The 23467-nt window shown below is 41.4% G+C and overlaps 1 protein-coding gene across 2 annotated transcripts in view; it reads right to left on the bottom strand.

Annotated features, from left to right (window-relative positions):
* Nucleotides 1–23467, bottom strand: part of LOC132395570 (E3 ubiquitin-protein ligase HECW1-like) — a 437822-nt gene that overhangs the window by 52684 nt on the left and 361671 nt on the right. Inside the window, exons 19-22 of one of the 2 annotated variants that reach the window (XM_059972368.1) lie at nucleotides 23311–23420; nucleotides 22583–22703; nucleotides 21820–21933; nucleotides 4155–4307 (exon numbers count right to left, since the gene is read on the bottom strand). In XM_059972368.1, coding sequence (XP_059828351.1) covers nucleotides 4155–4307; nucleotides 21820–21933; nucleotides 22583–22703; nucleotides 23311–23420 — 498 coding nt within the window. Of the gene's footprint in view, nucleotides 1–4154; nucleotides 4308–18344; nucleotides 20602–21819; nucleotides 21934–22582; nucleotides 22704–23310; nucleotides 23421–23467 lie in introns of those variants that run through there. The other variant, XM_059972369.1, reaches the window with a different exon arrangement.

Genomic DNA, 23467 nt, shown 5'->3' with positions numbered 1-23467 from the left:
GACATGCCATCTAATGAGTTCAGTAGTGTAACGGTGCTATCCTAGAGCGGAGGGATGAGGAACACCTCTGTGTTTCTTACCCACACATATACTGGTTCATGTAGGCTCACTGTTCACCATTCTCATTTCCATCTGCTCATCACCCATACACTTGTCCATATGGGTTTCATCCCCCGGCCTACCCTTCCTATTCCCCGTCTGGTTCCATCGACCAACCTATCTCACCCTTCCCTTTTATCTCTTCATACTAGCTATCTTCCCTTTATACTCTCAGCCTTGATGCAGGGTCTCGATCTAAAATGTTGACCGTCCCTCTTCTTGACACATTTGGTTTATCCAGAAGGCCAGCATGGAACAGTACAGCCCTTCAACCCATGATAATGTGCCCATCTTTTAACCTACTCTCAGATCGACCTAACCTTTCCCTCATGCATAGCCTTCCACAGAAAGATTAGACTGAATTTAGAGTAGATAAAGAAAATTTCATCCATGTGCCTATCTCAGAGTCCCTAACTATCTGTCTCCACCAACACTCCTGGCAGCACTTCTCATGCATCTACCAGCCTCTGTGTAAAAACTTACACCCACTTCCCCCAATGACATTAACATTATTTCCCTTGTATTAACCACTTCTGTACACTCTATCTATTACAAATGAGTTGGTTATTTGCTAATTACTTTGTTCTCAGGATGTGGGGAATGCTGGGCCAAGTTGACATGTAGGAAAATTAGTAGTAAACTGTGACTTCTGGCTTAGCTTGATTTTCTCACCAGCTGTTAACCTTGCTGTTCTACTTTTTTCTAATCAAAGGTTCAAAGTAAATTAATTATCAAAGTACCTGTGTCGCCAAATACTACTCTGTGATTCATTTTCTTGCAGGCATTCACAGTAGAACAGGTGCAATAGAATCAATGAAAAACTACAAAGACTGACAAACAACCAATGTGCAAAAAAAGACAAACTGTGCAAACACAAACTGCAACAAGAAAATAAATAGATAAGTAAATAAATAATAAAGGAGGACATGAGTTGTAGAGTCCTTGAAAGTGAATCCATAGGTTGTGTTCAATGATCAATTCAATGTTGTGGTGAGCGAAGGTGCCCACAGTGGTTCAGGAATCAGAATCAGGCTTATTATCACCAGCATGTGACGTGAAATTTGTTAACTTAGCAGCAGCAGTTCAATGCAGCAACCTAGCATAGAAACATAGAAAATAGGTGCAGGAGTAGGCCATTCGGCCCTTTGAGCTTGCACCGCCATTCAGTATATCACGGCTGATCATCCAACTCAAAATCCTGTACCTGCTTTCTCTCCATACCCCCGATCCCTTTAGCCACAAGGGCCATATCTAACTTCCTCTTAAATATAGCCAATGAACCGGCCTCAACTATTTCCTTTGGCAGAGAACTCCACAGATTCACCACTCTCTGTGTGAAGAAGTTTTTCCTCATCTCGGTCCTAAAAGGCTTCCCTTTTATCCTCAAACTGTGACCCCTCGTTCTGGACTTCCCCAACATCGGAAACAATCTTCCTGCATCTAGCCTGTCCAATCCCTTTAGAATTTTATATGTTTCAATAAGATCCCCACTCAATCTTCTAAATTCCAGCGAGTACAAGCCTAGTTGATCCAGTCTTTTATCATATGAAAGTCCTGCCATCCTAGGAATCAATCTGGCGAACCTTCTTTGTACTCCCTCTATGGCAAGAATGTCTTTCCTCAGATTAGGGGACCAAAACTGCATACAATACTCTAGGTGCAGTCTCACCAAGGCCTTGTACAACTGCAGTAGAAACTCCCTGCTCCTGTACTTGAATCCTCTTGCTATGAATGCCAACATACCATTTGCCTTTTTCACCGCCTGCTGTACCTGCATGCCCAACTTCAATGACTGGTGTACAATGACACCCAGGTCTCATTGCAGCTCCCCTTTTCCTAATCGGCCACCGTTAAGATTATAATCTGTTTTCTTGATCTTGCAACCAAAGTGGATAACCTCACATTTATCCACATTAAGTTGCAACTGCCATGAATTTGCCCACTCACCTAACCTATCCAAGTCACCCTGCATCCTCATAGCATCCTCCTCACAGCTAACACTGCCACCCAGCTTCGTGTCATCCGCAAACTTGGAGATGCTGCATTTAATTCTTTCGTCTAAATCATTAATATATATTGTAAACAACTGGGATCCCAGCACTGAGCCTTGCGATACCCCACTAGTCACTGCCTGCCATTCTGAAAAGGTCCCGTTTACTCCCACTCTTTGCTTCCTGTCTGCCAACCAATTCTCTATCCACATCAATACCATACCCCCAATACCGTGTGCTTTAAGTTTGCACACTAATCTCCTTATTAGGACCTTGTCAAAAGCCTTTTGAAAATCTAAATATACCACATCAACTGGCTCTCCACTATCCACTCTACTAGTTACATCTTCAAAAAATTCTAGCAGAGAGAAAAAAATAATAAATAAAATAAAATTTAAAATAAACTTGATAGATGAAGGGTATTAATTGTTCCTGAACCTAGACGTCTGGGTCCCAAGGCCCCTGTACCTCCTTCCTAATGGTAGTAGCAAGAAGAGAACATTGTCTGGATGTTGGGGTCCTTGATGATGGATGTCGCTTTCTTGTGACAGAGCTCTTTGTAGATGTGTTCATCTGCTGTCAGCAACGTGACTACCACAAAGAGGGTAAAAAGGATCTGGTTCTATGCATAGAAGTGTCTCATATAAATTGCATCGTCTGCTGTAATGTGAAAAATTTGTTTCAAGGGCTTATTATTAAAAGCCATTGATTATTACAAATATATTCACTAATCTTAAAACAGTTCTTACCAATAATGAGCAGAAAGCTCTAAAAATAATTACTTTAATGTAATACCAACTTAACCTTCTGGTAGCAATGACTACAGTGGATCAGTCCGGGCCTTCACTGTTTGCATAGTATAGAGTCTAACAAACTTATAGAGCAAAATGAAGCACAGTGATCACTGAAGTTTCAGGAGATATGAATGTAAGCGCTTTGTTCTCTATCAACAAACTTTCTTAAGTTAAGGCCAGCAGGATGTGGGCAATTTGACTGAATTCTGACAGCATATTATATAAGATGTATGCAACTGTGAGAACTTTTATTCACTCAAACCATTAAAACCCACTGAGCATAAACCTGGCATGCAAATTGCATAAATTTCCACCATTCTACGAGCGTTACCACAGATATTCTGGCTAAGTTACAACAAATAAATGAAAGGGCTCCCCTTAAATTCATCTCGTAAATTTATTCCAAATAGTAACAGCACTCGTAAAAGGGCATGGCACTGTTAAGGAATCCGTACCTAACCTATTTTATGTTTAAATGTTGCTTCCAATATTGAAATGATGCCAAGTATCTAAACTTAATATCCTATTTAATAATGATCCATTTTCCCAAATAGATTGAGACATTACTGCCTCCCTGAACACTTTCTTTGACTGACAGTTCCAACCCAAGTGCTGAACCTCGAATCCCACACCACCCTACTCCTGCCCTCCATTCTGTGTAGCTCTGGTAAGCTAGTTAACGGGAACACAGTGAAATAGAATGCCTTCTGGTTCCCTCACGGAAATCAACTAAGAATAGCAAAGACACTAGCAAGAAAAGTATACCTTCATTTCTTTAGAGAATAGCAACGTATGAATTATGATTTAATAGGATAGGCCATGATTCAAGCAAGCTTGGCTTCTTGCATGAGCCAACAGGATAAATCAGAGAGGGAAATGGGTAAATAAGAAAAAGGGAACTTTTCACAATGGCTTGATAAAGGTGGCTGTCAAATAATTGTGATTGCTTAGTCTTTAGTGATACACCAAGGAAAGCTATGATCTGGAATCACAGGGAGATGGAAGCAGTATCAATCAAGACTTCCAACAAGGAATAAATCAGGCACCTCAGTGTCAATAAATACCAGCAAAGACTGGAGTTACGGGTCTGATGAACTTGCTCTGCAGAGCCCTGAACCAGATTCTCAGGACCGTGGTCCCTTTTTTGCACTGTAAAAATCTATTTTCTGATCATTGCATTCTTTACATTAACATTTATGGGAAATTCGGCTTTTGTGACTTTTTTTGGGGAACTTGAAGAGTAGAGGAAGAATGAAGGAAGAGATGTTACCATTCCAGGTGATTTTCTACGAACGCTGACATCGGACTGATCTGCACAGTGTACGTATCATTGGCTGAGTACTCAAATAAACCGTAGTAAGGATTGAATAGCTCTTGTGATAAGAGGAAGAAAAACTCTCTCGATGGTCCACTGTAATCCAGACTGTAAAGGAAGCACAAAACAAAATAAGGTACAATAATACAGTTTGGAGGACATCTTGGAACAGTCATATACTAAATGAATTAAAATGCTAACAATAAAGCTGGGTGTTTATGAGAGATTCTTCTGTGTTCATTTATTTTCGGGGCAATTTTAATTTGATTACTTAGTGACTTCAGCCTCCAATATCATGTTTATCCTCTCCCTTAGTAGCCAATAGCTCACAATGGACTCACCCACACCTTGTCTGAATGGTAGTTCTTCCTGTGAAAGACCAGAACATTTTGGCCATGTAGAGACGTCAGCTTTTACCATCAGTTTTCAATCTGAATACACTTTTTCAGAAGTTGTCTAAACAAGGTGTGTGCCTCTTCCTCAGTTTGGAATTCCAGCTCACTGAGGTTCCATTGGTTTTTTTATTTATTACTTTCTATACCTATTCACCAGGTTCTCATGATTTATGTATGTGGACTACCAAAGCTCTCAGTATCTCACTAGTAAAAGCATTGGAAAAATGCTTTTAATAGTAAGATTCCCACACAATCAAAGTATGTTCCATTGATCAATGTGATCATCTGCAAGCTAGAATTTTATACCTGTCATTCCCTCATATTTCTTAATACCTTTGCTTAACAAAACTTGATCCGTCTCAAATCTAAAATTAACAATTATCCTTGTGTTAAATCGTGCTTATGAAAGAGAACTTCTGATTTGTCACCCTCAGTTCTAATATGGATTACACCATCTTTCTCTATACTTAAAATGTACTTTCCAAACTATCGTAGCTCCTCCAAATTACTTAGTAGCTTCCTCCTACCACATATGCAACAGCATATCCTTGTCCATAAACTCTGTCTGTTTCCTCACACATTTGATTTGAGGTCAAGATCTCTTGGAATGACACTTGGTAAGCCAAGCAAACAGAGGAAAAATGATGTATTGTAGCGCCTCATTTCCTAGCGTATCCGAACCGACTCACAATTAGATAGCCTACGGGGGTTTGCGAGCACAGAGCTTTGGAGCCTCTTCGCCATGGGGGGCCGGTTGACAGAGGCTTATAAGTGAGGCTGAAGTTTTCGAATAAAGTTTTTCCTTCGACTGCAGTTACCGACTCCGTGTCGTAATTTTAGCGCTGCTTGTAGCACACCGCTACAATTGGTGACCCCGACGGTCCAAACGATTTTTGGACCAGAAATGACCGACGCCGCCTCTGTTCATGCGGTTTCGTTGAAACTGCCGGGTTTCTGGACACAGCGCCCGGACCTATGGTTCCAGCAAGCCGAAGCCCAATTCCACGTTCGCCGGATCACCTCAGAAGACACCCGCTACTACTACGTGGTGGGCTCCCTCGACCAGGACACAGCTGCCCAGGTCGCGGAGTTCGTACAGTCGCCCCCGGCAGACGGCAAGTACACGGAATTCAAAGCCCTGCTCCTCAGGACTTTCGGACTCTCACGGCGCGAGCGGGCTGCCCGTTTACTGCACCTGGATGGCTTGGGCGACAGACCTCCATCGGCTTTAATGAATGAGATGTTGTCTCTGGCCGAGGGACACACAGGCCTCATGTTTGAGCAGGCATTCCTGGAGCAGCTGCCCGAGGACATACGCCTGCTGCTGTCCGACGCGGATTTCAGTGACCCCCGGAAGGTGGCAGCCCGGGCGGACTTGCTGTGGAACGCCAAAAAGGTGAGCGGGGCGTCCATCGCACAGATCTCCCAGCCACGCTCCCAGCAGCAAACCAGTCCAGGCCCGGCCGCAGAGCCCACTAACCCCCGGCCCAATGACCACTGGTGCTTCTACCACCAGCGGTGGGGCGCAGAAGCCCGCCGTTGCCGCCCGCCCTGCAAGTTCCCGGGAAACGCCAGGGCCAGCCGCCGCTGATGGCTACGGCGGCTGGCCATCGGGATAGCCTCCTGTATGTGTGGGATAGAAGGTCGGGACGCCGGTTTTTGGTCGATACTGGGGCTGAGATCAGCGTTTTACCTCCGACGAGTTACGACACCCGCAGCAGGGCACCGGGTCCCCCCCTGAGGGCCGTGAATGGCAGCACAGTAAGGACCTATGGCTCCCATCAGGTGCAGCTACTGTTCAGCCCCAGCCAGTTCACGTGGGACTTCACACTGGCCGCCGTAGCCCAACCGCTTCTGGGTGCGGATTTTTTGCGAGCTCACAGCCTGCTGGTTGACCTGCCCAGGAAGAGACTGGTACACGCCGAGACCTTTCAGACGTTCTCCCTGGGCGCGGCCCAGTTGCCAGCCCCTCACCTCGGCTCCATCACGCTGTCCGACAACGATTTCACCAGGGTCCTGGCGGAGTTCCCATCGGTTCTGGCACCGCAGTTCACAGCAGCCATGCCCAGGCACGGCGTACAGCACCACATCCCGACACAGGGACCACCCCTCCATGCCCGTGCTCGGCGGCTTCCCCCGGACAAGCTCCGACTGGCGAAGGAGGAGTTCCAGAGAATGGAGGAATTGGGGATCATCCGGCGGTCCGACAGCCCCTGGGCTTCCCCCCTGCACATGGTGCCCAAAGCGACGGGGGGCTGGAGACCGTGCGGCGACTACCGCAGGCTGAACGAGGCTACCACACCGGACCGCTCCCCTGTGCCGCACATTCAGGACTTTGCGGCAAACCTGCACGGCACCCGGATCTTCTCCAAGGTCGACCTTGTCCGAGGGTACCATCAAATCCCGATGCATCCTGACGACGTCCCCAAAACGGCTCTCATCACCCCGTTTGGCCTCTTCGAGTTCCTCCGCATGCCGTTCGGCCTGAAGAATGCCGCACAGACATTCCAGCGGTTAATGGACGCGGTGGGACGGGACCTGGACTTCGCGTTCATCTATTTGGATGACATCCTCATAGCCAGCGGCAGTCGTCAGGAACATCTGTCCCACCTCCGTCAACTCTGCGCCCGACTGAGTGAGTACGGTCTTACAATCAACCCTGCCAAATGCCAGTTCGGACTTGATACCATTGACTTCCTGGGCCACAGGATTACTAAAGACGGGGCAACCCCTCTGCCCGCTAAGGTAGATGCGGTCCGCCACTTCCCCCGACCCACCACGATCAAAGGCCTTCAGGAATTCGTAGGTATGGTCAATTTCTACCGCCGCTTCCTCCCTTCAGCGCCCCCTGTTCGCCCTGATGTCGGGTCCGAGCAAGAACATTACCTGGGACGAGGAGTCCGCCGCCGCTTTCGTTCAAACGAAGGAAGCTTTGGCTGACGCCGCAATGCTAGTACATCCCAGAATGGACACCCCTACCGCCCTCACAGTGGACGCATCAAACACGGCAGTCGGTGGGGTGCTGGAGCAGCTCATCGCAGGTCGCTGGCAACCCCTGGCGTTTTTCAGCAAACACCTGCGGCCACCCGAGCTCAAGTACAGTGCTTTTGACCGGGAACTGTTGGCGCTCTACCTGGCAATCTGGCATTTCAGGTACTTCCTAGAAGGTCGGCCCTTCACCGCGTTCACGGACCACAAACCGCTTACCTTTGCGTTTACGAAAGCATCCGACCCCTGGTCATCCCGCCAGCAACGCCACCTGTCCTACATCTCTGAATACACAACGGATGTCCGGCACGTCTCGGGTAAGGACAATGTCGTGGCGGATGCGCTCTCTCGCCCTACCGTTCATGCCCTTTCCCAAGGGGTAGACTTTGAGGCACTGGCAGAGGCACAGCAGGTAGATGAGGAGATTCCGAGTTACAGGACTGCAGTCTCTGGTTTGCAGCTCCAGGACTTCCCCGTGGGCCCAGGTGAGAGGACCCTACTCTGTGACGTCGCCACCGGCCGGCCCCGTCCGGTTGTCCCCGCAGCCTGGCGGCGACGTGTTTTCGACTCCATTCATAACTTGGCGCATCCCTCCATCCGGACAACTGTCCGGCTGGTTTCCAGCAGGTTCGTTTGGCACGGTCTCCGCAAACAGGTCAGTGAATGGGCCAGAACGTGCATGCACTGCCAGACGGCCAAGGTTCAGCGGCACACCAAAGCCCCACCGCAGCAGTTCCATCCCGCCCACCGGCGTTTCGACCACATTCATGTGGATATCGTGGGCCCCCTGCCAGTGTCGCGCGGAGCGCGTTACCTCCTGACTATCGTGGACCGGTTCACAAGATGGCCAGAGGCGGTCCCGCTCACCGACACCACCTCCGAATCTTGCGCCCGAGCCCTGCTCGCCACCTGGATATCCCGCTTTGGTGTACCAGCCCACATTACCTCCGACAGAGGCGCCCAGTTCACCTCCAGCCTGTGGTCAGCTATGGCCAGCCTTTTGGGGACTCAGCTGCACCACACCACTGCCTACCACCCACAGTCGAACGGGCTAGTGGAGCGTTTCCACCGTCACCTGAAGTCGGCCCTCATGGCCCGCCTGCGAGGAGCCAACTGGGCGGACGAGCTTCCCTGGGTCCTTCTCGGCATCCGCACAGCGCCCAAGGACGACCTGCACGCCTCGTCGGCCGAGTTGGTATACGGCGCGCCCCTGGCCGTCCCCGGGGAGTTCCTACCAGCCCCGAGGGGGCAAGAGGAAGAACCCGCTGCAGTCCTGGGCAGACTTCGCGAGAAGCTCGGTAGCCTGGCCCCCATACCCACTTCACAGCATGGGCGGCAGCCGACCTGCGTACCCACAGATCTACGGAACTGTAAGTTTGTGTTTGTGCGAAGGGGCGGGCATCGGCCACCGCTGCAGCGGCCATACGAGGGGCCGTTTACGGTGCTCCGGAACAACGGGTCCACGTTCGTGCTGGACGTTGGGGGGAAGGAGGAGGTTTTCACGGTGGACCGCCTCAAGCCGGCCCATGTGGACCTGGCGCAACCGGCCGAGTTTCCGGCGCCTCGGCGCAGAGGCCGACCTCCCAAGCAGGTTCTGGCCCAGGCTGTGGACATTGGGGGGTGTATCGCCGGTTCTGGGGGGGGGTTATGTAGCGCCTCATTTCCTAGCGTATCCGAACCGACTCACAATTAGATAGCCTACGGGGGTTTGCGAGCACAGAGCTTTGGAGCCTCTTCGCCATGGGGGGCTGGTTGACAGAGGCTTATAAGTGAGGCTGAAGTTTTCGAATAAAGTTTTTCCTTCGACTGCAGTTACCGACTCCGTGTCGTAATTTTAGCGCTGCTTGTAGCACACCGCTACAGTATCATTATTCTTCATGTCTAAAACCTACCAGCCACTACTCAAGATAGCTTCCAGTTACTCTTGTACATAATCACGCATGGAACAGTAATAGAGACAGCATTACAGACACATTTAGATGTACATTCGAGTGAATGTATTCAAGTTGCCAACTGCCCTCCCAGCCAGACGACTCCTGCCTGGAAACCACGTGAAGTCGTCCACCTGACATCTGCCCTTGCGCACCAACTCCCACAAGTTCTTTCCTCAGTTCACTGGCCCCTTCAAAATTACCCATCGCATCAATCCAGTTACGTGCTGTCTCCAAATGCCACCGTTCCTCAAGATCACATCTACCCTCTGTGTTTCCTGCCTCAAGCCTGTTGTCCACAGACCACTGGTACCACCTGAACCTGCATCTCCACTACCTGGAATAGCGGAAAGTGGTCTAGTGTGGCTGTTTGACGGTTGATGGATTCATGTCATCATGGATGGGCTATGCTGTATCTGGTTGAGTGAGAAGGGTACAGCCCAGAGAAGAGATCTTGGATGATGTCCAGTTTCATCTTGCATCTGTCACTCATTGATTAGTTCCACAAGACCCTTTCGAATCATTAGGGCCGCTGGGTGCTAGGTGCTGGCTACCACCGGAGGTGGGAGGGGGTGTGTCTTGTCAGGCCTCCCTTTCTCCACTCAGCTAATAGGAGTCACCTAACAGTAACTTCCAATTCATTACCTGCAGCGTATTTAAACCCAGCTCTTGTCCACAGCCCTGGTTCACTTATCAAACCAGCCAGACTCACCCAGTTGTTCCAAGCCTTCAGTTACCTTGTTGCCTGTGAGTTTAGATCTGTTCTCTTTTGTTCCGTGGCCCCTTGTGGCTTGCTATTTTGCAGTCAATTATTAAAGTTATTGTTTCAGCTATATCGTTTCTGCTGCTCTGCTTTTGGGTCAAGCCTCCTCTACATTTTTTGACACATTTGGATCAACTGGTCAAGTCCAAGCAAAGGTAAGATGTCAAGAATATTGTTGGAAAAATTGACATGGAAATTTGACCTAGGAGGGTTACAATTACCAAATTTTAAGAATTATTACAAAGCAAATCAATTTAGATTTATCGCATCTTTTTTTGATGAAGATAAACTGGCATGGATTAGAATAGAATTAGACAAAATAGGAGAAAATATACCAGAAGATTTTATATATAAATGGATACGGGAAAAAAAGAATCTCCTATACTAAAACATTTCATTATTTTTATATAATTTATATAATTTTATATAATTTTTATATTATTTTCTTATTTCTGATAAAAGACTTGATAGCAGAATTTGTTAATAGGATCTTAATGGGGCTTGCAGTTTGCAACCACACCCCCCACCCCCCAACATCCTTCCTGTGGGAAAGTAGTCAGTTTGGCTGCTGTTTATGAGATTCCTAAGTTTAGAAACAAACATTTTGTAAATTTGCCAGGATGAAGTGATAGTTTGCTCCTTTGCAATATCTTCCATTGCACATTATCAATTGCTCAGCTTGCTATCAGCCACATTAAATATGCAGTACTTCAATTCCCACCAAGTCTCCACATTATCCTATTGTTTTCAATATGCTGGCTTGTGGTCAAAATCAAGTTTAAGCAGTGTTTGTCTCTAATGAATATGGACACATTGAACAGTAATGTCACCATCGTTTACTCTAATGCCACTCCCTCAGATTTTTGGCAAGGTTCAGCAATTTTTCCCAAATGGTATGTTTCCCGTTTTTAATAATTTATCAAACAAAGGTATTTTACAAGTTGTTAAGTGCGTGCATCACTGATCCTAATTTTCTTTTTATTCCTGAAAGGGATCTAATTGGATTCACTTTTTAATTTGTTTCGATTTGCACTAATAGAAAAGGTATTATGCAAATACAATGTGATGCATTCTGGAAGTTCTTTAAGAAGTATCTCGTCTAACACGTGCATGCCTAAAGCATGGAAGGCAAAGGACCAGTGCTGATGAACAAGATTGGTACAGATATGTACTTGACGGTTAGCATAGACAAGGCTGACTGAAGGACCAGTTTCTGTGCCATTTGACAATATGATGAACATATACTTTCACCTCAAATAAACTGCTGGAGGAACTCAGTGGTGGAGCAGCATCTGCGGAGGTAAAAGGATAATCAATGTTATGGCTCTTTACTCTGCATCAGGTTTGAATGTGGGGGGAAGATAACTGAAGGAGATGAGAGACAAGGGGTGGTATATGATACGTGGAACCAGATGGGGGAAAGGAGGTGAGGTGGTGGAAGAGAGCGGGCGTGTGAAGCCAGAGACTGGTGGAAGATGAGTGGAGGTAGATAAGAAAACAAAACAAATGAGCAGATGGAGTCAGGTGTGGGAGCTGATAGGAAGAGTAGACCAGGATAAGGGATGGGTGTATGGGTGATCGACAAGGTAGGCACAGAGAGAGACAACATGGCTGGAGTGCGAGAAAGAACAGAGTTGGTGGGGGGGGTCATCTGAAATTGGACAATGTAATGTCCATATTATTGGATTTCAATTGGAGTTCATATTTCTTCTACGCTCTCAGTTCTGATGAATGTTGAGCGCCCCTCTGCCTCAACCGATGCTGCTTCACCTGCTGTGTTGCTTCAGCATCTTGCTTCTTTTCTCCGTGCCTGCAGTCTCTCTTGTGTGTTTACTTCCCTTCTAAGTTAAACTGACAATGACAGAGATCTGCAAGTTCCTTGGAGCTTCTCTGAATCTGCCGCTTGAACTTTGGTAGAAAGTCAGAAGTGGCAATTGTGAAAGGACCTTCAATCATTACAAAAGTGGAACAAAAAAGAAATTGATCTGTGATTGTGAAAATCTGTTGATTGGTGGAATACTGGCTGGTTTTAGAGCTTTAAAATTTTTTTTATTGAATTTTCAAATAGGTTACAGAAAGAAAAAAAAATTATCAACCCTTCCCCCTCCCCTTAACCCCTCCCCCCAACATATCCCTATAGAAAAAAAAGAGAAGAAAAAAGAAAGAAAGAAAGAAAAAAGAAAGAAAGAAAGAGTGCCTGGATATCAGAAGATCTCCACATGCTCCACGGAGTTCGTAATAGCTTTAATATGTATATTTATTTCTTTCCCCAGATAACCAATAATTTTATCTTCGGAGCTCCTATATATTTAATCCTATTTTTTGTAAATAAGGGCACCAAATTTTCAGAAATATTTCATATTTATGTAAGTAATTTTTTCAAGTGGAATGCAGCTAAACATTTCATTCTTCCAACGATCCATACTTAAGTATGAATCCGATTTCCAAGTAACTGCAATAGCCTTTTTGGCTACTGCCAATGCAATTTTTATGAATTCTTTCTGATATTTATTCAATTTGGATTTCAATTTTATCCCTTCAATGTCGCCTAGTAAAAATAATATTGGATTATGTGGAAGTTGTATTCCAATAATTTGTTCCAGTAAAACTCTTAAATTTGTCCAAAAAGGTTGAATTTTAAAACAAGACCAAGTAGAGTGTAAAAAAGTACCAATTTCTTGATTACATTGAAAACATTGATCAGATAAAATTGAGTTTAATCTATTTATTTTTTGTGGTGTAATATATATTTGATGTAAAAAGTTATATTGTACTAATCTTAGTCGAACATTTATTGTATTTGTCATACTGTCAAGACGTAATCTTGACCAACTTGTTTCATCAATTTTAATATTCAAATCAGTTTCCCATTTTTGTCTTGACTTATGAATTCCTTGTTTAATTGCCTGTTTCTGAATCAAATTATACATACCAGAAATAAATTTTTTAATTTTTCCTTTACGAATTAAAGTTTCTATTTCATTAGGTTTCGGCAATAACATTGTTTGACCCAGTTTATCTCTTAAGTAATCCCTTAATTGGAAATAACAAAAAAGAGTGTTATTTGATATTTTATATTTATTCTTTAATTGGTCAAATGACATTAATATACCTCCTTCAAAACAGTCTTCTATATATCTAATCCCTTTGTGAAACCAGTTATATAAAAGTTGATTACCCATTGTAAAAGGGATAAGTTTATTTTGAATTAAAGGTCTCTTTGCTAATAAAGATTTCTTTATCTCATCAACATTTATCTTATTCCATAAATCAATGAAATGTTTTAGTATAGGAGATACTTTCTCTTCCTGTATCCATTTATATATAAAATCTTCTGGTATATTTTCTCCTATTTTGTCTAATTCTATTCTAATCCATGCCAGTTTATCTTCATCAAAAAAAGATGCGATAAATCTAAATTGATTTGCTTTGTAATAATTCTTAAAATTTGGTAATTGTAACCCTCCTAGGTCAAATTTCCATGTCAATTTTTCCAACAATATTCTTGACATCTTACCTTTCCAAAAGAATTTCCTCACACTTTTATTTAACTCTTGAAAAAATTTCTATGGTAATTGTATTGGTAGTGTTTGGAATATATATTGTAATCTAGGGAATATATTCATTTTTACAGCATTGACTCTACCTATTAATGTTATTGGTAACATCATCCGTTTATCAAGATCCTCTTGAATTTTTTTTAATAATGGCAAATAATTTAATTTATATAAATTTTTATATCATTATCAACTCTTATACCTAAATACTTTATACCATTTATCGGCCATCTAAATTGAGTTATTAATTGACATTGACTATAATCTCCTTTAGTAAGGGGTAGAATTTCACTTTTATCCCAATTTATTTTGTACCCTGATATTTTCCCATATTCTTCCAATCTAGAAGATAATTTATGCAACGAATGCAATGGGTTAGTTAGATAAATCAGAACATCAAATAAGTTAATCTTATATTCCTCCTGATCAACTCTGAAACCCATAATATCTGAGTCTGTTCTAACTAATTCAGCTAATGGTTCTATAGCCAACACAAATAAAGCAGGTGATAATGGACAACCTTCTCTAGTTGACCTTGTTAACTGAAATGATGTTGAAATTTGGTCATTTGTCACCACTTTAGCTTTGGGGTTAGTATATAAGGTTTTAATCCATTTTATAAAAGATACTCCTAATCCATATTTTTCCAATACCTTAAATTAAAAATCCCATTCCAATCTATGAAATGCTTTTTCTGCATCCAAAGCAACTGCCACACTCATTTCTTCCCTCTTTTGTGCCAAATGAATTATGCTAAGTAACCAAGTTACATTATCTGCCGATTGTCTATTTTTAATAAATCCTGTTTGGTCCATGTGTATTAATTTTGGTAAGGATTTAGATAATCTATTAGATAAAATCTTTGCTATTATTTTATAGTCCATGTTCAACAAAGAAATAGGTCTATATGATGTTAGCTTTAAAAGATCTCTGTCTTTTTTTGGCAATACTATTAAAATAACTGTCGAAAAAGATTCTGGAAGTTTATGCGTTCTTTCTGCTCCATAAAGGGAGGAATTAATAAATCTTTAAACTTTTTGTAAAATTCAGGTTGAAAACCATCTTCTCCTGGAGATTTATTACTCTGAAGTGATCCTAGAGCTTCTTCAACCTCTTCTAATGTAAAAGGTACATCTAATCCTTTCTGTTCTTCCGAATTCAATTTGGGAGAGTTATTTGTGATAAAAACTTTTCTATCTCAACAATATCATTTTGTGATTCTGATTGATATTGTTCAGAATAAAAAAAATTAAAGTTTCAATGATTTCTAAAGGTTTATAAGTAATTTTATTTACACTTGGTCTAATTGCATTTATCGTTTTGGAAGCCTGCTCTGTTTTCAACTGCCAAGCAAGAATCTTGTGTGATCTTTCACCTAGTTCATAATATCTCTGTTTAGTCCTCATAATTGCTTTTTCTGTTCGGTACGTCTGAAGTGTATTATATTGTAGCTTCTTATTAACAAGTTGTCTTTGTTTTTCTTCTGTCATATATCTTTGAGATTCTTTTTCTAACTTTGTAATCTCTTTTTCCAATTGATCTATTTCTACAATATATTTCTTCTTAATTTTAGAAGTTTAACTTATTATCTGTCCTCTCAAATATGCCTTCAACACTTCCCATAATATAAATTTATCATCAACTGAATGTGAGTTTGTATCTAAGAAAAACTGAATCTGTTTTTTCATAAAATCACAAAAATCTTGACGTTTTAATAATATTGAATTAAATCTCCATCTGTAAATTTACTCCTCCTTAGCCATCATTATCATTGTCATTATCAAAGGGGAATGATCTGACAATATTCTTGCTTTATATTCCACATTTTTCACTCTGTCTTGAATATTCGCTGATAGTAGGAAAAAAATCTATCCTTGAATAAGTTTTATGTCTATTTGAATAAAATGAATAATCTCTCTCTCTTGGGTTAATTCTTCTCCATATATCAATCAAATTTAAATCTTTCATCAATGATAAAGTTAATTTTGCTACTTTTGGTTTTGTAACAACCTTTGTTGACCTATCTAAAACTGGGTCTAGACAAAAGTTAGTCTCCACCTATTAATATTTTATCATGTGCATCAGCCAAATTCAAAAAAACCTCTTGTATAAATTTTACATCGTTTTCATTTGGTGCATAAACATTCATAAGAGTCCATAGTTCTGAAAAGATTTGACAATGTATAATTACATATCTTCCCGCAGAATCAATTAATACGTTTTGTATTTTAATTGGTAAAGTTTTATTGACCAAAATTGCAACTCCCCCCGACTTTGAATTAAATGAAGCTGCTATAACATTTCTGACCCAATCTCTCTTTAATTCCTGATGTTCTATCTCTGTTAAGTGTGTTTCCTGTATAAAAGCTATATCAATTTTCATTTTCTTAATGTATGTTAGAAACATAGAAAACCTTCAGCCCACAAAGCTGTGCTGAACATGTCCTCACCTTAGAAATTACCTAGGGTTACCCATAGCCCTCTATTTTTCTGAGCTCCATGTACCTGTCCAGGAGTCTCTTAAAGACCCTATCGTATCCCCCTCCACCACCATCATGACATTCCATGGGGGGACGTCATGTGATGACGTATGATCGAGACGTGGAAATCCAGCTCTCCCGTAAAAAAACTAAATTAATGTTTAAATGAAGAAAAGAAAGTAAATATTTTCTAAAAACTATGTCTAAACTACTCAGGATTTTCCTTAGATATGCCTCCTAAACAGACAAAGAAGAATACTACTACTTTGAAGACAATACAAGCTGGGCCGGCCACCATGAAGAAGCCTCGGACTCAAGTGCATCTTACCTCCGGCGATACAGAACAGAAATCGGCTGCAACATCAACAGTCTCCAAGAAGGAACAACAGGAAACTGCGTGTGCGCACAGGAAAGGGAATGCGCAAACATAAGCAATTTGAACTACAAATCCCAGCTACGATTGGAAGCGGAAGTGAAAATGAACCCGAGGAGGATTCGGATTCTCTGGAACATACAGATGAAGATGAGGAGGCAAAAGAAGAACAACAGGAAGAGGTTGGAGGTGGAAGATATTCTGGAGATATAAGAGAAGCTTTGGTGCGAATAATACATGAATTAAAAGAATTAAAAACATTGAAAATAATAAAAGCTATTAAAAATATGAAGACTATGTTTGATAAAATGGTGAAAAAACAGGAGAAAATGGACAAGAAAGTTAAAAAGCTGGAAGAAATAATGGGAGACACTATTGATAAAGTGAATAGAATGGAAGATAATATTCTTGCCTGGATATCAGAAAGAAAACGACTGTTGGAAAAAATAGACGTGCTTGAAAATTTTAGTAGACGAAGTAATATTAAAATTTTTGGTCTTAAAGAAGGAATAGAGGGAGAGGATCCATTAAAATTTTTTCAAAAATGGATCCCGGAAAATTTGGAAATGGAAGAGGGAACCCAGTTGATTGAAAACAAAAGGGTCCACAGAGCCTTAAGACCAAAACCTCAAGCTGATCAAAACCCACGACCAATCTTGATAAAATGCTTAAGATACCAAGATAAAGAAAAGATCCTGAAGGCGGCTACCCAATGTGCCAGAAAGAGAAATGAGCCATTGATGATAGAAGGGAAAGCAGTTCTTTTCTGTCCTGATATAAGTTATGACCTTTTGAAGAGAAAGAAGGAATTTAACCCAGCGAAAAAAGTTTTATGGGAAAAGGGTTATAAATTTATATTGCGCCACCTGGCAACACTGATAATTTTTTTGGATGACGGAAAAAGAAGATTTTTTACTGATCATCGGGATGCAGAGGAGTTTGCACAAGAACTTCCAAATATTCACCAGACGCAGTAAAGATTTAAAAGTGAAAAAGATTAAAGATGAAGATGGGGACACTGAAGTGAGTTGATGGACATTAAGGACAGAAGAATATTCAAATATATTTTTAATTATATGATACAAGGGGAGAAAGGTAAAAGTTTGAGAAATACTAATCGAGAGTAGTGATATTATTTTTTCTTCTCTTATATATACTTTTCTCATGTTACGGGGTAGCTGGGGGAACCGGATCAATCACTATGGGATTCACGTATGTAATCATGGCGTTTACCATGACCCACACAACGGAGGGGGGTAATGTTGTGTTTCTTTTCATTCACAACATTAGCAGGGGTTTTTTTTTTCTTTATAATCTATTTTTCTTTTATCTTTCTTTCTTTGCCTGGATGATCGGAGGGGAGACACATAGCAACATGGAGAATTTTAAAATAATTCCCCAAGGTACTATGAGAGTTGAAATATTATGTATTATTATAGACCGTTAAAAATAATGACTCATTTACTGAATTTTTTAAGTTTTAATGTTAATGGACTGGTGAAAAGAAAAAGAGTTTTAGAGCTTTTTAAAGAATTTCCCAGAACAAAACAGTGTGTATCATGTGTATCATGTGAGAGATACGTTAAAAGCCCAGCTGATTGTGATTGGAATTGGGGTTCAAGATAATACTTGAAATTTGAGATGGTGTTGGTTTTTTATGGTATGTGATCTTACAAGTGCTACAATAAAGAGTAATTGAGTGACAAAATAATTTATTCCTTCATCAAGTTTTCTCATCATTTTAAAGACAAATCATAGAAAATGGTACCACAATCTAGTGAAGGATTTAAGAGCAAGTTCTCTTTAAAAGTATTAATTTCCTTAACAATACAGATTAATGGTCAGTTATGGGTTACCTACTGCACCACACAACACATGTCTGGTCAATGGAGACACAAGCGTTGGCAGATGCTGGAATCTAGAGGAATGTACAATTTGCTGAAAGAATTCAGCAAGTCAAACAATATCTGTTGGGGGGGGAGGAATTGTCAACAGTGGAGGTCAAAGTCCTACATCAAGGCCAATTCCTTCCCCTCCCCTCCCTCCCCAAATAGATGACCCACTGATTTCCTTCACCACACTGTTCATTGCCTATCCGTGAATTATTCCCCTCAAACTTTGGCATCCTCATCTCCAATCTTGTTCCCTCACCGTCTCTCTGCCTCCTCACCCCACAAATGCTATGCCCCAGGTCCCTTAACCAATAATCCACCTATTTTACAATCCCCTATTTACCCTTGAGAAACTGTGATCCCAACCCATATCCACATGTTGGGAATTTGTGAGCTGTCAGTGCCCAACTCCTATACCCCACCCTTCCCATACCTGTTCTTACTTAGCTTAACATGTTTTTCAAGAGTTTGCATGTTGCTTTCTGTTTCCTTCTTGTGAACTAAAATGCAGTTGCCTGCACTGAACTTCACGAGTGAATATTCTATACAAGCATAACATATCTAAAACTCTGAAGTCAGTTCTTGAAACCAAGGCATTTATGGAAATAAATAAACAATTATACTTCTTATTTCCATCTTTGTCCCTGACATTATACCTCCAGTAAATACTTTTTTTTTGGCACTTCCATGGTTATTTTGAGGTTGATCCCGAATTCAGCTTTGAGCTTGCCTAGTAACTGCATGGAATTTTGGCACAGAACTTTCCTCAGCACTGTTTATTGCTCAATGCTGAAGGGATAGCTCAGGCATGGTCTTGCCTTTCTGAATCTTTGAGCTCTGTTTATCAGTCCATGAAGGCCTACCTGTCTCTACTGCTGCAACGGGAATAGAGATTGGCAAAAACCTACCAGACTCAAAGAGGTAGAAATTAGTGGGCACTCTTGACACAGGTTATGATTGTACAAACGATTCTTACTTCTTCTTAAGAGCTAATTCTACAGTTTTTTAAATAGACCTGTTTCCTCTAGCTGTTTGGTCATCCTGTTTGAAGATGTGCCCCCAGATGTGAAATACTGATTTGTTAAATACATCCTTTTATGCAGAGATCTTAGAGGTTATTTTGTATTTCTCCTGATTGGACTGTGCTCAGAATGCTTCTGTTCAACAGTACAGTCAATGGCCACTCCTTTACCTAATAAAGTGGCCAGTGAGCATAAGTTTGTAGTCTTCTGCTGCTGTAGCCCATCCAGTTCAAGCTTTTATATATTGTGCATTCAGAGACATTCTTCTGCACACCACTGTCGTAACACTTGGTTATATGAGTTACTACCACTTTCCTGTCAGAGTAAACCAGTCTGGCCATTCACCTCTGACCTCTCTTATTAACAAGGCATTTTTGCTCACAGAATTGCCTCTGTAATTCAAGAGGCTGTTGTGCATGAAAATCCCAGGCCATTAGCAGTTTCTAAAATACTCAAACCACTCTGTCTGTTACAAGCAATCACTCTACGAAGTCACTTTGATCACACTTCTTCCCCATTCTGATGTTTGGGCTGAACAGCTGAACTTCTTGACCATGTCTGCATGTTTTTATGCATTGAGTTGTTGCCACATAATTGGCCGATTCAATATTTTCATTAACAAGCAAGTGTCACTGAGGGTACAAAACTAATTTAAACAGGAGTATTTACATGCTGTGCTTCCCAGTGTTCTGAGATCTATTGCAATGCCCCAGTGGTAATATTGAATGTCTTGGTAGAGTTGTTAAATAGTTCAAAATGGCAATTGTGTTTCTCATTAGTGAATGATCTTTGATGACTAAGAAAGATCTCTATCGGTGATACAACAGAAAACAGTTTGCACTTGTTGTGCATTCAGTGAGCTTGCAGTTTTTGTAATCACGGGCTACGTTGCCATGACGTCAGTTGACAGTTGCATTGCAGTCAGGGCAATAACATAACCAAATAAGGAAGATTTGAAGTGTCACACACAAAATGCAGGAAGACCGCAGGCCAGGCAGCATCTATGGGAAAAAAAGGACAGTCAATGTTTCAGGCCAAGACCCTTCAGCAGGACTCACCAATTTTGTGTGTGCTGCCTGGATTACCAGCATTGGCAGGTTTTCTCTTGTTTGAGATTTGAAGTGTACTGCTTCAAATTCCCTTGCCATGTGAATATAGTGGTTTCACTTTGTTTTTAAAGGGCACATGGCATCTGTAACTGCAAGCATGTGCCTGCACAAAATGTTTGTCAACTCAGCAATTGTTTGATTTGCAGCCTCACCCCAGCTGTGCAGGCTCTGCTAATCCTTTGTGGAACAGAGGATAAAAAGTTCTAAAAAAAGGCTTTTTCTTTGGTGCTCACTTAACTTCATACTAACCCATCACTGGAGTCAAAAGATTGCCACACGGAGTTTGGCATATTCAATCATATTCAGCATATAACACTTAAAAATATTTTGGCTTCCAATACATCCAGAAGCCTCAGGGTAGTGAGGTTTTCCCAGACTGCACATTTTATAAAATAAAGCCTATGGCTATATTCTTTATAAAGCAAGTTGGATAGCAGAACTGAGATACAACCCTGTCATTAGTATTTCCCAGCGAGGTTCACTGTTTATTTCCCAACACAGTTAAAGTTACCGGGAGAATTCCGTTAACAATTCACCCCCATGACTCTCGTAAGAAAACAATTTTTGCATGTTGTAAAGTGTTAGGAAATATTGAAAACTAAGTCTCTAGAATCACATTTTATTAAACAGGACTATCTAGGATCAATTCTTATTGCATGAAGAGTGAACTGTTAAAACTTATTGATATAAGAGAATCCAGGATTGACCCTGCATGCCTGTGGATTTGCCTTGGATTTACATTATAAGGAAAACATTCATGGAATATTGTACGTACATTCTTGAATGCTGTTATTTGGACAGGATTTCATATTATTTGGCAAATCTTAAATCATATGGAACCGTGAAGCTGTAAAAATCATGTATAAATATGTATTAGATGTTATGAGGTCATATTCACTTACTGGGAATTTACAATCTTCACCAGAAAACAAATAGATTATTCAGAGGTAGGAACAGTTTGCAATAAGGTTTTAGTGATCAAAGTGAGCTTTTCTATAAAGTTACTTTGGCAAGGTTACAAAAGTATTCCCATTAGTATTGATGAACAATTACTAATGTAAAGCAAAAAGTAAACAAAGTTTAATCAGTGGCAGGCTAATGAATCCATACCCTTCTTCTCCCACGAATGTGACGAACAGCTTGTTCCGTTGGAGGTCTTTGCGTGAATAGGCCATAACCTGATTGAAGGTACCTTCCAGCAAGTGATCCCGCCGTATAATTAACCTGTAACGGATAGAACAGTGCTTAAAGTGAGGTAATAGAAATAATTGGCTGTGAAGAACTGTTGCCGGTGGGATTGTCACTTAAGGAATTTCATTTTTTTGGTAATTGAAAGCACATGTATCACCCATTTGGAAAATACCAAATAATTTTTCTTGGAGAAATTGTGTACATTTTTGAATTGCTTAATAACACGTCTCTTAAATTGACCTAATCTTCACAAGACACTTTTCAAAAATGAAACTACAAAACACTGTTGACTGAGCTATCTGTCATTAATTTTAATACAATTCTCACATACTTCTACTCTCACCAAATAGAGATCCCTTTTACAAAAAAAAGGTGCATTTTTGTAAAGGAAGAATAAAATATGCCTTCATGCATTATTTCATTATAACCTTAGAAATACCCAAGTGTTTTACAGCTAAAGATTACTAATGCCCTCAGTATATTGAGCAGTTACCACAAATATATGTTCTTGCCAACTTTTGCCCCATTAGTTTTAAGGATAATACTTTCAGTGGTTTTCAATCAAACCCTATGCCAAATTTCTACTTGGTTCTGTTTCCCAAAGCTCCATGCTGCTGCTTGAGTTTGTAAAACAGATTTCATTAACAACAGCATGAGGAAATTATAGATGTGGTGTCCTTACTTAATCTTTCCTGGTCCTTGCCCATAACCTTTGGCTTCAAGCTTTCTGTAGAAATTTCTCAACTTCGCTTCAAAATCCCTCCTGTACGGTGCAGGGGCCCTTGCACTTGCACGCTGCATACCTAGTAAATAAAACATTCAAAACATCATTTCCAGTTTCTAGTTTATGACATGAGGTAAAATCAGGACGTACCCATTTCTGTGACATGATTTCTCTCAATGTCTGTGCTACAGACTATATGACAGATTGCAATAAATGGCACAATACTATAATCTGTTTGATAAATTAGTGCCCATCTACACACTGGCCTTTAAATAACTGTATATAATGCAATGGTGTAGATTGACATAAACAATCCTAAGAGCCAATCTATCTGATCGGAGTCTGACAGGACTCAACAATGTGTGTCAGCTTCAGGTTCGCTTGTAGCACTATTGTTGATCCTTAGGCTTTGATCATGATCTACTGTGAAAGTTAACTCCAAGAAAAATAAGTGCAACTACTACTGAACTACTGGATAAAAAGAGTTGAATCTGTGGTGTTCCAGAAGAGATGCAGTACGCATCTACTTTAAGAACTGCTCACTTTTGTTTGATTGAAAATGACCACCTTGAATGAAATTTCCAGTTGTGATCGTGTGCTGCATGGCCTACGCTAGTTTATTTGCCTGAGGTTATAATGATGTGCAGATGTGCTTCAATGTGATTCCAACACTAAACACAGTTCACCTGGGGAATTCTGAGGTGAGGATCCAGGGGAGCACCGGGGAGAGTAGCTGTATCCTGGGTGAAACAAAGCATGCGCTGGAACATAGGACATGATTTCATCTTCAAAGAGGCTGAAAGAAAAGAGAGAGCATAAATCCACATTTGATTTCTTTGGCAA

This window comes from Hypanus sabinus, chromosome 6 (assembly GCF_030144855.1).
Source record: "Hypanus sabinus isolate sHypSab1 chromosome 6, sHypSab1.hap1, whole genome shotgun sequence".
NCBI classification, from domain to species: Eukaryota; Metazoa; Chordata; class Chondrichthyes; order Myliobatiformes; family Dasyatidae; genus Hypanus; species Hypanus sabinus.
The sequence above is the reverse complement of the archived record's forward strand: the minus strand, read 5'-3'. Positions and strand labels throughout refer to the sequence as shown.